Genomic DNA, 17,763 nt, shown 5'->3' on the forward strand with positions numbered 1-17,763 from the left:
GCAAGGCTGGCTATGGATAGCCTCCGTGCACAGCTGCAAAGGAAACCTAACTCAGTGTTTCCTCCCACCCCCACACCCCCAAAATGGTGCCAGACCCAGACATTAAAACAAACTGAAAAATACCCACCCACAGACCAGCATCACCTCACCCTGGGAAAGATCCTCCTTCCTCCCCATCTAGAATCTCCCAAAAGAATCCCAGCACAGAATTATGCTAAACCATCCCAGAAAAAAATGGACTCTCCAGATTCCTTCTTTTAAAGAAAGGTATGTAGGCCCTAAGGGGCCCAGAGGGGAAGAGGCGGCCTGGTGGCACCCTACAGGCCAGGTTACTGTTAACACCAAATTCTCAGCTCTCTGAGGGCCCTGGCTCCTCCCTGCTGGACACCAACCCACCCCTGAACAGGCCCAGACTCCAGAAGGCATTCGGTCAACAGGAGCCTTAGTGGACTGGAGGCCTAGTTCCTTCTGGAGGAACCGTACAGAGGGTCCCTGGTGGGAAAGTCTGCAATGATAACATGGTCTGAGGTTGCCCTATAAGCCCGTCTTCTGCAGGCTTAGGTGGGCCCGCTGGCTGACTTCTATTCCTGGAGCCTCCAAGAGCCCCAGTCTAACCTAAGTAAAGGACTTATTAATAAACAAGACAGCCACATCCTCAGGTGTAGAGGCTTCAGGCTGGGCTCAGGGAAGCCCCCCACTCTGAGAGCAAGTCCCTCAAACTCCCTGAGCCTCAGTTTCCCCGTCCTGCCATCCCTGGGCTGCTGGGAGGATGATGTAAGATGAGGAACCCAGTAGGCCAGCATTAAAAAACCAGCTAACATGACAGTAAGGGCAGACAGGGTTCACCCATGTGTTACACCCAAATGCTCTCGGACGTCGTGCGCCTTCTCACCACCTCCTGCCACACAGGTTCAGCCGCAGGAAAGAGAGTTGGGAGGCGAGGACGTGGAGGATGGACACAGAAAACATGGACAAAGGGAACCAGGGTCAGCCAGCATTTCCACAGGGGGCACTGTGCAGAACTAAAAAAATAAAAAATTAAAAAATCACCCAACATTTCCAACTAACAGAGGAGAGTGACAGGAACAGACAGTACCAGGAAAACACAAGCTGAGTCAAGGCCTATCTGTTGTTGAGCCAGAGGGCCCATCCCATCAAGGAGCTTTGGGGTTTGAAGGCCTGGCCCTCAAGCCTGCGAAGGTACCCCAGCAGGACCTGCTCCGACGGCTCACTGGTGCCCACAGCACGCGATGCTCCCTGGAGAACAGACGTTACACTTGTGGAGGGCACGATTCAGCCTCGCAAGTTAAGTGTCTCACAGGCAAAATGGCAGCAGCTGGACCCCAGTGAGGATGACAAGGGGGTCCACCTAACTATCGGAAGTGTCCTGGGAGAAAGGGTTTGTTTTCCAGGTGGGTCTCAAGATGCCCAGGTTGGACTCATTCCAGAAGCTGAACACAAGCAACACAAGTATGGAGGCTGCCCCCCCCCCAATGCCTGTTTCTGCATCTGTAAAATGAAGAGGCTAGATCATCTCGATCTCCCACATCCCTTCCTGCTCTAAGATTTTTACAAGGCCTGACTGACATTCAACTAAACAGCTCATCCCGGTCCATTCAGGTCATCCTCTCTGCCGCTGACACTGCCCCAAACATTCAGAGCAGAGCCTCGAGCCATTTTCAAACATCTCTGGACTTTTTCATTATGGAAGTCACAGACAATTCATCATCCATCCAAATGGGAGCAGTGGCACCCCCAAATTGTGAAAATCAAAAACACGACAGTGTCCATCTACATCCCCTCTCAGCCACTGGAATCGCATCAGCACTCACACCAAACACAAGAGCAGAAGGGTCTGGCCGCCCTCTCAAGGATGGGAGTTATTTTGCAGCCAGTACAAAAATGCCGCCACCAGGGGGCGCTGCCCTGGAAGCAATAAAGGAGAGAAGAAAAAAATTCTTGGTGTATTCCTTCTTAAGCTTAAGTGACAAAGTATCTAAAGCTCCCCTAATGAAAACAAAAAATGGGCTTCCTGAGGTTGTAGAGTGACCCAGATGTTTTTATTCTTTTCTTTGAAGCCAATATTTTGGCCAGAAGGCAACTAGACTTTGAATCAACAACCCCTTCAGAGTCATTGACACAGCGCTGTGCTGGATTTCCCCCGGAATGGCTGACATCATAACTTGCCCTGAACCCCTCTATTTAAAGGTAGGAGGGTCCACAGAGAGGGAAAGACAACCTGCAAGTCCAGCCTGAGGACTCAGCCACGAGTCTCGGCTAGAACTGCTTTGCAAGAGCCTCCTAATTATCAAGCAAAACATACCAACCAGATGACAAGCCTCATGCTTTAGCTGCAGACACAGGATGACACAAATACAGACGGACCTCAGGAAAAAGGGTGCAAGGTATCAGTGGGGATTTCCCAAGTCCTAGATGGCTGCAGGGGTACCTTGGGCACCTAACACCAGCACCAGATTTCAAGAACATGTCAAAGGGGCTTCTCCACATTTCTTCAGCGTCTAGGGCACATTCTCCCCAAGTGTGTGTATCTGTGGTACAACATTCACATGCCCTTTTCTAACGTTCTAAATGTCCTCAGACCCACTTTCAAAGCTCTGGCTGCAAGTTCCTCCTGGTTTCCTTGTGAATTCCCTGGCCACTTGGCATGCCCTACTGACCATGAAAAGCTTGCTTTCTTCCGGGGAAGCCAGCCTGAGAGAAGGCAGCCAACTCCATCCCCAAACCAAGGGATGCAGAACCAGGAGCTGTTTTACACAAGGTGCGCCCGCCCCTCTGGCTGTAGGGAGAAGAATGCCTGTGGGGCTGAAATAAGCCAAAGGAGCAGCAAGCCCTGGGGACAGGCATGAGGGCCACAGAGGTGCTGCCAGGCCGGCTGGTGCACGCCAGCTCAGACTGGCCACTTGCTCCCTGCACGGAGATAAGGAAACCCAATTGTTCAATTCTTCATTATGTTTGGTGACCCAAAAGGGACAAACACGCAAGTGGGGCCCATTTTCGAAAATTAAATCTACCAAGTGGAGACACTGTATAACAAAAGGTTTTCCATCTAGAGTTTGCAAAAGGCTTGGGGAGCCTGATTCTCTCAGGCTTTCATTGAGAACAGGATTTAACTAACAGCTTCTCAGAGGTAAAGCCACTATGGTGGAGCAAGGAGAGGCATACCTGACCCAAGACCAGAGGCATCTGTAATGGACTAAGAATGTGATCTTATTAAAACACTGAGGACCAGCATGGTGGGGGGGCGGGGAGCAGAGGGAGGAAGGCCATGCTACACCACAAGCAGTTACCCAGCACCTCCTCTGCACCAGCCACTCCCTAGCTGTGTGACCCCAGACAAGGTACCCCACCTCTCTGCGGATGGATCCCCTTCTCAGACACGTGGTCCGGAATCACCAACCCAGACAATTCTCAAGGCTGGTGCGAGGCTCTAATGAGACAGCAAATCACATACATGCCAAGTATTGCTACTCGCTTCAAAGAGGCTTAACCCCGTGGCATGCATGATAGCTTCTTGCAAAGAGAGCTGCACAGGCGGGGCCACACAGTAGGTGGTCCGCAAATGTACAAACACTGGTGCTCTTCCCCACGAAGGGAAGGGGACCAAGGAAGACAAACACTCCAAAAGTAACCACCAGCCACAGGCGGACAGCTTGGAGCCCTCGATTTCCCAGGTCCCTCTGTCACCTTTAGCAGCGTTCCCACTGCGCCCTGGGCAGCCAGGGGTCTCCCCACCTGGGGTTCCAGTGCACCTGAGAGCCCTGGTCCGTGCCACACCGCACATACTGGCAACTGCTTCCCTCTAACACAGCCGGGGGCCACCACAGCCACCTGGCTACTCGGACTCAGTGTCCCTGAACACCGCTCCTTCCCGTTTTGCTCCAACCTCCCCCAAACAGCCGCTAAGGCAAAATCGGGCTCAAGCCGGGGGGTCCCCGGGCGCCGGAACCACGTCCCTCCTTACCTGCACAGCTCGGCGAAGGCCTGGAAATTCAGCTTCTTGATTTTCTTCTCGCTCAGCCAGTAGCCAACTCTCTTCCCTTTCAGAAAGGTCTGCATCTTCCTCTTCGGGCGGGGAGCTCGGGTCCGGAGGAAATCGCCCACAGGCCGAGTCTGGCGGCACGGCGCGCGCCGTGAGCGTGCGGGAACCTCCTCCCGGCGGCGGGGACGCGGAACGGGGCTCCGGGCGCGCAGTCCTGGAGGGAGGGGCGGGCCGGGGCGGGGCGGGCGCCCAGGCGGAGGGAGCGGCGCTCAGCGCGGCATTCCACTGGCTGCAGCCGCGCCGGGGCCGCCCGCGCCGCCGCCGCCCACGCCCACGCCGCCCGCGGGGCTCCAGCCGCGCAAGTTCGCGAGCGCCGGGCCGGGCCCGGGAGGAGAAGAGGGAGGCCCTCCCCCGCCGGCGCCGCCCGGCCCGCCGCCCTCCCGGAGCTCTGGACCGAGCCACACGCCCTCCAGCGGCGACCACGGAGGATCAGCCCCCGCGCTCCGGCTGCGCGCCGCCCCCAAGTCCCTCCTCCCCGCCCTCACACCCGCTCTCGCTCGCGGTCCCCGCACTGAGCCCCGGGCAGTGCGTTCGGCCGACCTGAGCCGGGCGCGTGCCCTTCCCCGCGATCTCGGACCCCAGCGGGGAGCACGCGGCCGCCCGCGCCCCCCGCCCCGCCCCGCACCGCCGTCCTCACCCGCCGCCGCCGCCGCCACTTCCTCCTAGTCCCTGTCTTCGCCCTCGCGCGCAGCCCGCGCTCTCGCCGAGCCCGGCCCCGCCACCGCCACCGCGCTGACCCCGGCCGGCCGGCCCGCTGGACCCCGCCGGGGCGGAGGAAGCGCGGCCGCGCCGGCCGCCAGGGGGCAGTGCTGCCCTCCGCGTCTTAAAGGCGCCGCGCCTTCCCCCGCCTCGTTCTTCGGTGCCTGTTTGTGTTGAGGCTCAGACTGTTTAGCTTGGGGACCGAGGGCGCAGGACTGGATTTAAGGCGGCCTTTGCCAATTACTTTTACTTTTTAAAGGAGCTAGAGGAGTTGTGTAGGCATTTTCTGCCTGTCCGTTGGGAGTGATCGAGCCACTGAGTTTCATTCATCAAAAGCGTTTCTGCACCCCCAGCAGTATTCAGCCCCAACTGCAGCAGATGGGGGAGTGGGGGGTAGCGACAGATAAAGGCACTTAATAAGATCATCTGTCTTCTCTGGAGGAGACAGACCCAGGACCGGGATGTGGCCCCCTGGTGGGGGGGGTGACACTCAGGGGCCTCCTCAGGCTTAGGAAGTTGACCACCAATCACACTCTGGGACCCCAAAAATGGAGAGGGGAGGGGAGATTCTAGAAGCAGCAAGGATCAGGGTGGGACACTCTCAGAATACACTTTTCCTTCCAGGGTGCAGGGCGGCCGCAGTCCCACCACCCTTGATTCACTAACCCCGCCCTGTCTGGCAAAGCCCTGTGGGGCGGTAGGGAAGCATCCTGACTTCAAAGAGCTCCGAGTTTGGGAGAAGAGGGCATCTCTCCCCAGGCGCAGGCAGGAAAAATGAATGGGGAGTGGGAGAGGGTCTCAGATTTTCAGGTAAGACATTTAAGCTGGCCTTGAAACAGAAGGAGGATTTTGACGGGCCTGAGAAGGGGGAATAGCTTGAATAGAAGCAGGGGAAAATCAAAGATCCAAGTCGTTAGGGATGACAGACTTTCCTGGACCAAACTTGAGCTCATCCTTTAAGGCCCAGCCCTAGGGGCCTGTGTCTTCCCCTAATTCCGATTTCCCCCATCCTTCTTCTGGGCCTTGGGTCCTCCATCTTACCTTAGGAAGTAAGCCCTCCCTCATGGGAGCACTTAAAACTGCAAAAGAGCAGAGGCTATGAGGTCTAAAATGTATGGTGTTATGGGGGTTTGTGGTGCCCAGTGGGGACAGAAGAAGAGATGAGATGTCTCTCATTGTTATGGAAGAACAGTCTTTGCTTCCGGAAAAACCTGGCCCTGGGGTCCTAGTTCAGTTCCTCCCAGCTTGGACAAGTCACTTAAGTTCTGCCTCTGAGCTCCAGGTGGAGAAAGTAATGCTTGCCTTAAAGGATTGTGGAGAGGACGAGGACAGGATATTAGACTGAGTCCTCAGCAGGCCATTAGAAATGGGGCTTGTTACTGTCTCATCCAAGGGTTCTTTTTTTTAATTGAAGTATAATTGACTTACAATATTACATTAGCTTCAGGTGTATAACATAATGATTCAGTGCATTATGAAATGATCACCGCAATAAGTCTGGTTACCATCTGTCACCATACAAAGTTATTACAATATTATTGACTATAGTTCCCATGCTGTTCATTATAACCCTGTTACTTATTTATTTTATACCTAGAAGTTTGTCCCTCTTAATCTCCCTCACCTATTTTGCCCATTCCCCCTCCCCCCCCCACCTCTGGTAACCAGAAGTTTGTTCTCTGTATCTCTCTGTATCTCTAAATCTGTATTTTATTATGTTTGTTCATTTGTTTTCTTTTTTAGATTCAACATATAAGTAAAATCATATGGTGTTTGCCTTTCTTTGTCTGACTTACTTTATTTAGCATAATAACCTCTAGGTCCATCCGTGTGGTCACAAATGGTAAGATTCATTATGGCTGGAATGATAGTCCTGTGTGTGTGTTACCACATTTTTATCTGTTCATCTGTAGAAAGATTCTTAGGTTACTTCCATACAAGGATTCTTAATTTGAGGCAGCCCAGTTAAGTTCCCTCCCCACCAGGGCTTCAGGAACCCCTGCATCTGCCAGAAATTATATGCATAATGATCACAACTTTCAACAAACTCAGTCTCCTGATCTCCCAAACTGAGTCACTAGGGTGAGGGTAGAGCTCAATGGTAGAGCACATGCTTAGTGTGCACAATGTCCTGTGTTCAATCCCCAGTACCTTCCCTAAAAACAAAGAAATAAATGAACCTATTTACCTCCCCCCTCAAAATAAATAAATAAATAAAAATTTGGGGGAAAAAAAGTCACTGATTACTCCAACTTCCTGTCTTACCAATGGAGAAATGGACCCAGAGAGGGAAAGGGATTTGCCCAAGGTCACAGAGCAGGTAAGAGGGGAAGCTAGGACCAGCATCCCAGGGTCAAGAGGCCTCCCCATGGCCCACCCTCCTTCTGGAGGGGGGAGGGATGTGAGAGGAGAGGAGCAGGTCCTGAGGGCTGTGACCCCTGCCCAGGGCCAGTCAGGATCCTCTCAAACACTGGTAGGGCCAGGGACCCACCCACACTTCTCTGGAACCCTGGGCAGCCCTGGCTTCACGCCCCCTCTCCCTTGAGAATGAGAAATTGTACGTTTTTAACTTCTGTTTTAAGATCTTGGTCATCCCCAGGGCTAGAACCATTCTTCAGAGCTGCCCTACCTTGAGCGAGGGAGTAGGCCTTTCTGCCTGCCACACCCCCACCTTCAATCAATCAGACTTTGAATATGGGCTGGCCCAAGAGAGGGGCCCAAGGCTGACCTTGGGCCAAATGCCTCTCAGATTCCTCCCCCTTTCAGCACCACAATTCCATCAACCCTTCCCCACTTGTTTGTTCCCTCTAGCTCAGCTAGTCTGTCTCTACCCTTCAGCCAGAACAATCTTCAGAATGCAAATCAGATGTGACCAGGCCAATCAGGCTGCACCGTTACCCTCCCCTCACCCCACCTGGCTGAAACGGCTTCCTCCTGTGCTTGGGACAAGTCCAAACTCCCTGCCAAGGACAAGGCCCCCCACCCGCACCCCTGTCATGTTCCCCTCACCCGGTCCCCGCCGTCCTGGCCTCTCACGGTCCCTGCTGTCCCTAGAGCCCTTAGACGTGCGGTCCTTTTTTCTGGAATATTCTTCCCTCTCTTTGCTCATAACTCATCCACCAGCTCTCAGCCTAGGTGTTCCCTCCTGGCCTCTCTGCACCACCAATGACAATGGCACTCCCACTTGCCCTTTTAGGTGGAATACTGGACAAATGGTTGTCCCACTAGACTGTAAGCCCCTTGAGGGCAGGGACTGCGCTTCTCTCTGCTCCCATGCAGATAATGCTGACCGATGTCATAGTCTGGGTGCTGTCTGGATCCTAGAGGAAGTCAGACTGCCTCTCACAGCACCTTCCAGGCAGAAGTGCTCAATGGAAGTGACTGAATAGGGGGAGGGTATAGCTTAGTGATAGATGCATGCCTAGCATGCTCAAGGCCCTGGGTTCAGTCCCTAGTAAGTACCTCCATTGAAAAAACAATTAAACCTAACTACCTCCTCCCCTAAATAAAAAAAAATATTTTAAGTGACTGAACAAATTAATGTCAGGTAAGTCCCCCAAGGTGGTCCCTCACCTCTCTGAGGTGGGAGGGACAAAGTTGGGAAACTCCAGAACAGGAGCTGGAGACATTTCCTCGGGGAGACAGATGGACCACTAAGGGATTAAATGGGCTAATGTGTGTCCCTGGCCTGGGGCCATCTGGGAGAAGATTCCAGAGCTGGGAGAGGAACTGCTGTAGAGAGGGCCTTGGGGAGGAAGGGCACTGCCAAGAAGCAGAAGTTGGCCACCGGGGAAGCCCTCCTAATCCCAATCCTCCTGGAGGAAAAGGAGGCTTTGGGAGGTGAGACAATGTAGTGACTGAGAATTCAGACCTAGGGCTCAGCTGATGGACTTGAATTCTAGCTGTGTGACCTTGTACAAGCTTCTTAACCTCTCTGAGCCTTGCTTGCCTCATCTGACAACCATAAGGTGGTGTCCATTGGTAGGAGACTGGTTAAATAAACCCATTTGGCAATAGTCTGGCACAGAAGTTAGATGTGCTAGTTTCAGACAGCCAGACTGGCATGACCATTTATTATCTGTGTGACTGTGGGCAAGTAAATAAATCTGTCTAAACTTCAGTTTTATAATCGATTAAATGGGGGTAATTATCAAACCTAGCTCATAAGGTCGTTGAGAAGTTTAGGTGAGTCAAAATTCATAAAGAACCGTAGCAGACATGCCTTGTGAGTGTTAGCCGCCACTGTGCTGTTATTCCACCATCCATACAGTGGCCCCGACAGCCAGTCAAACAAGCAAAGAGGATAATATCTGTTCATTCATTCATTCAGTAAATATTTACTAAGCATTGACTATGTGTCAGGCACTATTGTAGGCACTGGCGATACTGCAATGATGAAAACAGTGCAAAATCAGGAGGTAGATGCCCCGCCCCCGCCTCTCTTGTGGATCTTATATTCCCATGGGGTGGACAAAGGATACACAAAATAAGTAAATAATTGGCCAAGTATATTAGTAATGATACATGCTACAAGAATAATAATAAAGCATACAAGAGAGGTGGGAAATGGTGAGTGGCCACCTTAATCAAGGAGTCAGGGTAAATCCCACTGGGAGGTGACACTTAGCAAAAATGTAACAAAGCTGAGCAAGGCAAGTCATGCAGACATCTGCGGTAAGAGCTCTCAGACAGAGGCACAGCAGATGCTCCTAGATAGCCTCGGTGTTGACAAGAGACAGAAGGTTAGATGGACTGGAACAGAATGAGCAAAGGAGGAGGAATAGGAGGTGAGTCCGCGATGAGATCACGCCAGGCTCATGGGCCACTGCAAGGACATTGCCTTTGACTCCCAGCGAGACAGGATTTCTTGGAGGAATACAGGACCACGTCTTGTTTAACCAGGGCCACTCTGCTACTCTGTGGAGGAGAGACTGGGTAGGGGAGCAAGGATGGAGGAGAGAGACCAGCTAGGATTCTGTTGCAATAATCTAGGTTAAAAATGATGGTAACCCAGACCCAGGTAGCAGTGAATGTGGTGAGAGTCAGTCAGATTCTGGGTATCGTTTGAAGAAAGAGTCAATGGGATTTGCTGGTGAGTGGGATATGGGGTTTGAGAGCAAGAGAGACGTCATGGTATCTGAGGTTTGGGGCCTGAGCAACTGGGAAAATAGAGTTGTCAACAATTAAAATGGGAAGACAGCAGGAGGTGAAGGATTAGGTGCTTAAGTCAGGAGTTCTGTTTTGGACAGTTTCGGCTTGAGACACTTGCTGAACATCTGCTGGAGATGTCATGTAGGCAATTTGATAAAAGAATCTGGAGTTCAAGGGCATGGCTCAGGCTAGAGATATAAAATCGGGAGTTGTCAGTACAGAGGGGGTATAAAGCAGGGATGAGATCACCGAGGGTGTAAGTGTAGGCAGAGAAAAGTTCAAGGATGGGGCCAGGGGCATGACAATGTTCAGAGGTCAGGGAGGAGTGGATGAGCCAGCAGAAGAGCTGAAGAGATGGGAGAAACCCAGGAGAGGACTACCCTGGAAACCACGTGGGATGCGTGCCTCGGGGAAGGAGTGGTCAGCTGGTGGAGCGAGGGGAAGACTGACAGGTGGCCTTGGATCTGACAACGGGGAGACCATCAGTAGCCTTCATAAGAGCAAATATGGAAGAGTCTCTCGGATATGTTAAGTCAAAACGGCCAGGTGTAACGCAGTGTGGATGATAGGCTGCCACTGAGTAAAAGACGTAGGGGACCACATATCCATATATATGCTTGTGTAGACAGAGACTGTCTCGTTTCTGAAAACATACGCAAGAAACCATTAATAGTGACTGCCTTTCGGGAGAGGGACTGGGAAAAGGAGATCCCTGCAGTGAGAGGAGTCATATTTCATTGCATATTTGTCAGGTGATTAAAATATTTTTCATCAAATATGTTTTACTTTTTCAATTAAAAATAGTTCTAAAAAGGAAAAACACATGGCTATTATGGAATGAGAAAAATATATAAAGTGCTGGCATGTAACAGAAGTCCAGTAAGTATCCACTTCCTGTTGAAAGGATCATTTGCAGAAAGGGAAACTTCCAAGGCAGCCCTGTGGGTTGGCTTGTCCTCACTAAGCTGAAAATGAAACAGAATTTTTTTCCAGTATGCATCTTTTTTTAAAATAATATTTTCCAATAGAACCGGATTAGCATCATCTTCCCTTTTTTTCCCCTCATTTTCTTTGGGGGGTGAGGTTGTTTTTTGATGGAGGTACTGGGGATTGAACCCAGGACCTTGTGCATGCTAAGCACGTGCCCTACCACTTGAGCTATACCCTCCCCCAATGTACTTTAAAACATGAAAAACAACAAAACAAAACAAAACCATGAAAAACAATTCCTTACTGTCATCAAAATTCCACCTATATTTAAATATCCTGAAGTGCCTCTGAAAGTGTCCTTTAGAACTGGTTTGTCCAAACCAGGATCCAGTTCAAAGCCTTGTGTTGCCTTTGGTTGTGATGTCTCCTGAGCTCTTCCGACCTCGACCAGTTTCCCTCATGAAAGACACTGCTTTGATTGTCCTGCAGAAGGGCCGACCTTCTGGATTTGTCCAGTTGCTTTCTTGTAATGCCGTTTTAGCTTGTTCGTCTATCCCTACAGTTCCTGGAAACCAGATGTTAGAACTAAAGTCTTGATTAGATTCAAGTTAAAAGCTTTTGGCTGAGATACATTATAGGTGGCGGTATGTATACCGGAAAATGCATAAGGTCCTGCTGCGCTAAGATTTTGACATACGCATCCACCCACATAACCACAGCCCAAGTCAAGACAGAGAATGTTCCCAGCTCCCCAGCTGGCTCCCTCTCATGCCCCCTCCCAGATAATAGCCCCCACACAAAGGAAACCTCTAGTCTGACTTTCTTCACAGATGGGTTTTGCCTGCTTCTAAACCTCATATAAGTAGAATTTTGTAATATGAACTCTTTTGCTCAACATTATTTGAGATGCACACTTACTGTGTTGTTGTTGTCTTATTTCATTGGATGAATATGCCACAAGTTTGCTGTCTGTTCCCTTGCTGATAGACCTCCCAGCAGTTTTAACACCAATAATCTTGCCTGAATTAATGATTCCCTTGAAGACTACAGAACTGATCAGACTCTAAAGTGAGCAGTTACTCCCAGAAAAAAAGTGGAATGGGAGAGATTTTAAACTGACATCACAGATCTAATGGGAGAGAGATGATTCAATTCAAGAGATGTTCATTTAGAGTACACACAGCTACTGAGACCATAAACCTAGTTTTCAAAGAACTCTGAATACATTTCTTTAGGAACTTCTACAGCCATCTGCAAAGAAGGGCATGTTCTCCCCCGTAAAACTGAATGGGGACCCTGATGGGCGAAGTGACCAGCTGAAGGTCACACGGTGATGGCAGAGTGGGACCTGCTGCCTCCTGCTGGTCTTTTCCCACCACTCCCCGTTACCGGGGGAGGAGGCAGAGAGGCCTAGGACAGGAACCCTGTTCTCAAGACCTCCCGGGGAAAGAAGGAAGGAAACTCTCAGAGAGGCAAGGTGGTGCAATCGAGTTTTGCAATGCAGCAAAATGTCCTTTGTACAGGCCAATAAACCGAGGCAGAGGGAGGAAGCCAGCAGCATTCAGCTCTGCCTGTGGCCTGAGCAAGGCCAAGTTCCAAGGATTACAAGGCAAGAGTCTCCTTGGGCAATGCCAGCTCTCTGCTCACACCATGATATTCATGCCCAAAGCCAAGGTGGTTAAGAAGCAGTGACCAGGCCTGTGCATGGGTGTTTGTCTCCATGATAGCTCCCTTCTATGACATCTGCTTGCCTTCTAAGGCCTGGGAAATGTCCCTCTCAAAGCCATCAGTTCCCTCCATGCCAAAGATTAAGCGACATTCCTTTAGTCCTCTGTGGCACTTAGAAAATATAGCTATTGACTAACTATATTAAGAAATGCCATCCACAGCCCACCCCTGGTGGCCCCATGAGCCCCAGTGACGTCCACCCTCTGGGGTCATGGGGAAAGAGGCCCCTAGTGGCCTCTCAGGTCCTAAATTGCTTTTCCTGGCACAGTCCCGCCCTCTGCGCTCAGCCAGACAGAAAACTGCAAAGAGACCTCGCTTTACGAGAACCCGAGATTTAAAAAGGAAAAAAATAAACAAGCTCACAACATATGTGCCTCAGCAGTCGGCGCTTTCCCAGCCACCCGCCTTGGGTCTAGGACATGATTCCAGCTACAGCGGTGTGTCTCAAACGCCACTTTTAAGCACACACTGATTGCACAAAGGGATGCATGCGCACGCATCACATACACACACACACACACACACACATGACACGAGAGCTGTGTGCTTCTCCATCTTAAAAGAACACACCGTCACTTGGACTCTTGTTCACATGCATGTTCTGATTCCGCTGACCTGGGGAGGGGGCCTGAGACCCGGCATTTCTAGCCAGTGTTGCTGCTGCTGCCGGTCCACGAGCCACTTGGGGCAGCAAGGCACTAGAAACTGTAAGAAAACACAAATCAGTGGTTCCCTGGCTGTGCACCAGAATCCCTGAAGAGCTTTTTAAAACAAATACCTCTGTCTGTGCCCCACCTCAGACCAATGGATCAGAATCCTTGATGGAGGGGAAAGGAACACAGAGAGTCAGATCCAGAAAATAAACAAGTGGCACCTTGCAGGGACCACGGTGATAATGTGCAGTAAAATGAAGAGCACAGTTTAAAAACCCTCTGGGGGGAGGGTGTAGCTCAGTGGTAGAGCACATGCCTAGCATGCACAAGGTCTTGGGTTCAATCCCCGGCACCTCCATTAAAAATAAATAAACCTAATTATCCCCCCCAAACAAACATAAAACAACAACAACAACAAATCAATTGATAAAACTGTCTGCTGCTGAGACCAACATAAAGAAATGCCAGAAATAAAAGTCTTCCCCAAGATATTTGGATGCACATGGGGTTTAAGCATTATACCAAGATAGGGAGAGAAATGAATCATAAAATTGTCATTATTATAGTTTTTAATGGCAAATTCCAGCATACCAAAAAAGATTTGTTTTAATTATCATCATTATCATCACTTATCAACAAGTACCCAATATGCTTTACAGTTTAAAAGAATAGTAGCTACTATGCATATGTTTATTTATTTGTATTTTATTTTTTTCTTCTTCATGCATGCATTTATAAGGCTCCCACAGTGTGCACTCAGGGTCACAGTCAGTCCTCATAACGACCTATGCTGGGGCCACACTTATTTCCTACCATTTTACACCCAACGAAACTGAGGAGCTGAGAGGTTAAGGAATTCCCCCACGGTCAGTGTAAGTGACTGGTGAAGCTGGGCTGAACTCGGGGCCAGCCAACCCCAAACTCATGGTGTAAACCTACCGCTGGTTTTTGCATAGCCTGTCGGCTGAGAGTGGTTCTTCAATCTTTAAATGGTTGTGTGAGGGGGAATTCAAAGAAGAAGAAGAATTCATGACATCCGAAAATTAAACAAAATTCAGATTTCAGCATCCACAAATCAAGGTTTAGCACACAAAGCTACACAGTGTCTCGTCCACAGCTGCTCTCCTGCTGCCACACAGAGCTGAGTGACTGTGACCGGGACTTTACAGCCAGTGAAGCCTGAAATGGTTACATCTGGCCTTTTCCAGAAAAGGTTTGCTGACCCCTGCTCTAAATGGTTAAACTCTTTGTAAATTCTCCAGTTTTCTTTTTTTATACTTAAATGAGCACTGTTTTTACCCCAACGCTGCTAACCATGAGCACGTCTAAAGTTGCTTTTATAGGGTCATATAACAATAAAACAGTCATTGCTTGTCCAAGATTTCTAGTGGATCAGTTCAAGCCCATGAATGCAAGTATACTGAGTGTTCAGATGTGTGAGGCTCTAAGAACATTTGCAACAGAAGGAAATCTTAACATTTCTCATAGATGTAGCAACTGTCAGCCCTCCTGGAGGCTAGATCAGGCCTGGACGAGGCAAGCAGCTGATGAAGAAAATCAAAATGACAGACTAAACCACAAATGACAAATGCTGGAGAGGCTGTGGAGAAAAGGGAACCCTCCTACACTGCTCGTGGGAATGCAGTTTGGTGCAGCCACTGTGGAAAACAGTATGGAGATTCCTCAAAAGACTAGGAATAGACTTACCATATGACCCAGGAATCCCACTCCTGGGCATATATCCAGAAGGAACCCTACTTCAAAAAGACACTTGCACCCCAATGTTCGTAGCAGCACTATTTACAATAGCCAAGACATGGAAATAACATAAATGTCCATCAACAGATGACTGGATAAAAAAGCTGTGGTATATTTATACAATGGAATACTATTCAGCCATAAAAATGACAAAATAACACCATTTGCAGCAACATGGATGTCCCTAGAGAATGTCATTCTAAGTGAAGTAAGCCAGAAAGAGAAAGAAAAATACCATATAATATTGCTCATATGTGGAATCTGAAAAAAAAAGAAGAAGAAGAAGAAAAATGAACTTAAATATAAAACCAAAACAGACTCATAGACATAGAATACAAACTTGTGGTTGCCAAGGGGGAGGAGGGTGGGAAGAGACAGACTGGGATTTCGAAATTTGTAGATACTGTTGGGTATATATAGAATAGATAAACAAGTTTATACTGTATAGCACAGGGAAATATATACAAGTTCTTGTGGTTGCTCACAGTGAAAAAGAATGTGACAATGAATATATGTATGTTCATGTATGACTGAAAAATTGTGCTGTACACTGGAAATTGACATAACATTGTAAACTGACTATAACTCAATAAAATAAAATTTTAAAAAATTACAGACTAAAGAGGGTGAGGTACCCTCCAAGTTATTTCCAAGTGTTTGTAGAATTTATGAAGTATTCGTTTAGCAAACATCTCTTGAGGCCAATCACATCCTCTGGGGTGTCAAAGGAAAGAGACACAGTCTTTGGGGCTCAAGAAACTCATGAACTAGTGGGAAAATGAGGTAAGTACGTATGGAGCTGTATGAGAGCATGAGAAGGGGGAATCCTGGAGGGCATCCTGGAGGAGGTGAGTCTAGAATGGTTTACTAGCAGATGCTACATAAAAGTGGTGCAGCTATAAGACCCTTGAGGGCAGGCTTTGTGTGGTTCTCAGCTCCATATTCCAACTGCTCAGGCACCTGAGAGGCATTTCTTAAATATTCTCAATTCATTGGAAGGTAGGGAGGAAAGAGGGGAGAATCACAGTGTAGTCCTCTGTGAGATAACCTTGGGAAGATTCTGCCTGGCTTGCTGGGAAGAAAGGGAGGATTCTGGAAGAATTTTCAGTTTTATTTTGTTTTTGTTTTTTAATGATAAAATTAATATACACTCATTGAAGGATATCTGGGGAAAAGCGACTATGGAAGAAAAAATTACCTAATAATCAGAGTGAGCATTTCCTTCCAGTGTCTTTTCTATTAACAGGTGGCAAGTTTTTATTTTAATTTTGTGTCCTGCTTTTACCCGTCTCACCATCAGACCTTAAATACCCTCTATGTTGTAACAGCCTTAACAATCATTGGTTTTAATGCCTGCTTAATAGTCTGCCTAGAGATTATGCCCATCAGTTCACATAACTAGTCCCTGATACTGGACAGAGAGTGGTTGTGAGTCTTATCGTAAGGATTTAGCAATTCGTTTACGTACTACAGCAATTATTATAGATAGTGCTGGCTGACTGTCTTCATCCCTCAAGTTCACTCAGGATTTTGTCCTTGGAAATGACTCCTCAGGGAAGAATGACGGGTTCCAACTCCTTCAGTAACAAAGTCAAAGGTATTTCCCAAAGGCTGAAACTGTCTGCAACTCCCTGGGTAGCTTTTAAAATGGTGATACCTACTCAGCAGCAGCCTTCTCAGGTTTTCAGCTGTTTTTAGTGCAAATGGGCTGAGTTTTCATATGTAAATGAAGTCGTGTTCTGTAGCTTTGAATTACCCGCACAAAGTCCTCCTCTGACAGGTGCTCACTCCCTTTAAAGACAAACATCAGATCCCACTTATTTATATGCATCACCCCCCCCTCCGCAAAGGTTGTCAGATTGAGCAAATAAAAATCCTGGGGCCAGTTAAATTTGAATATCTGATAAACAAAGAATAATTTTTTAGTATAAGCAAGTCCCAAAGGGGTTGTGAGATACACTTTAAAAAAGTATTTGTTCTTGAGATTCAGATTTAACTAGGCCTCCTGTATTTTTTCCTGTATTTTATCCAGGTACATTTAACCCCACCCTGAAGAGCCCATCCAACCTCTGAAGCCACCTCAATGTGAATGTGACCTTTATCTGCCACCTGCTATTAGCTCCTTCTTTTCTCCTGGGAGTGGGGCTGTCCATGTTGACTAGATGCCAAGGGTCCAGTCCCTGGTGCCATATTAGGAAGACAGGGCATGGCCCAGAGGAGCTGGGCTTGTTTGTTTTGTTGGGTAAAGATTTTTGCCTGCTTATATTAATGGGTAAAGGTTTGTTTTCTTTTGGGAGAGCCAGAAATATCCAGGCAGCCTGGTCCCGGAAGGGATGATGGATTAGGTCACAGCAGCTTCTCCTCTGTCGTCCCTGAGGAAAGCCCCTCACAGATTTTCAAGGCCCAGTAGGAAGAGAAAGGAGCTTCTTAGCTTAAGAAACAAACTCTAGGCATTACTCTGGGGGCCGCGGGATAATGTTGGGGGAGTGTTCAGGCATCAAGAGGCGTCAGGGACCACCTCCTCAACACACTGGTGTGAAAGAACTCTGAACATCTGCTGGAAGCTTCTCTGGACCACTCTCCTGACTGGCCTCTTCTGCTCACCCAGAGCGCTCTCCTCCACCAGGCAGCCCGCTTTGCATCCACACCCCGAATTTCAGAAAGTCCTTCTGTCTCTCCCTCCCTTAGAACTTTTCATCTTCTAACCTAAGACTAGGGTCACCCTGAGGAGTCCTTCTCTCCCCAGTTCTGCAATGTGAACACTGGCCTCCCTCCTGGACCCTG

At 48.9% G+C, this 17,763-nt stretch overlaps 1 protein-coding gene across 2 annotated transcripts in view; it reads right to left on the reverse strand.

The window, feature by feature from the left end:
* Nucleotides 1-4,853, reverse strand: part of ITPK1 (inositol-tetrakisphosphate 1-kinase) — a 146,901-nt gene extending 142,048 nt beyond the window's left edge. The window contains exons 1-3 of one of the 2 annotated variants that reach the window (XM_032482546.1): nucleotides 4,698-4,840; nucleotides 4,548-4,550; nucleotides 3,983-4,214 (exon numbers count right to left, since the gene is read on the reverse strand). In XM_032482546.1, coding sequence (XP_032338437.1) covers nucleotides 3,983-4,077 — 95 coding nt within the window. In that variant the 5' untranslated portion in view covers nucleotides 4,078-4,214; nucleotides 4,548-4,550; nucleotides 4,698-4,840. Of the gene's footprint in view, nucleotides 1-3,982; nucleotides 4,215-4,547; nucleotides 4,551-4,697 lie in introns of both variants that reach the window. The other variant, XM_032482545.1, reaches the window with a different exon arrangement.
* Nucleotides 4,854-17,763: the final 12,910 nt, after the last annotated feature.

Source organism: Camelus ferus, chromosome 6, assembly GCF_009834535.1.
Source record: "Camelus ferus isolate YT-003-E chromosome 6, BCGSAC_Cfer_1.0, whole genome shotgun sequence".
NCBI lineage: Eukaryota > Metazoa > Chordata > Mammalia > Artiodactyla > Camelidae > Camelus > Camelus ferus.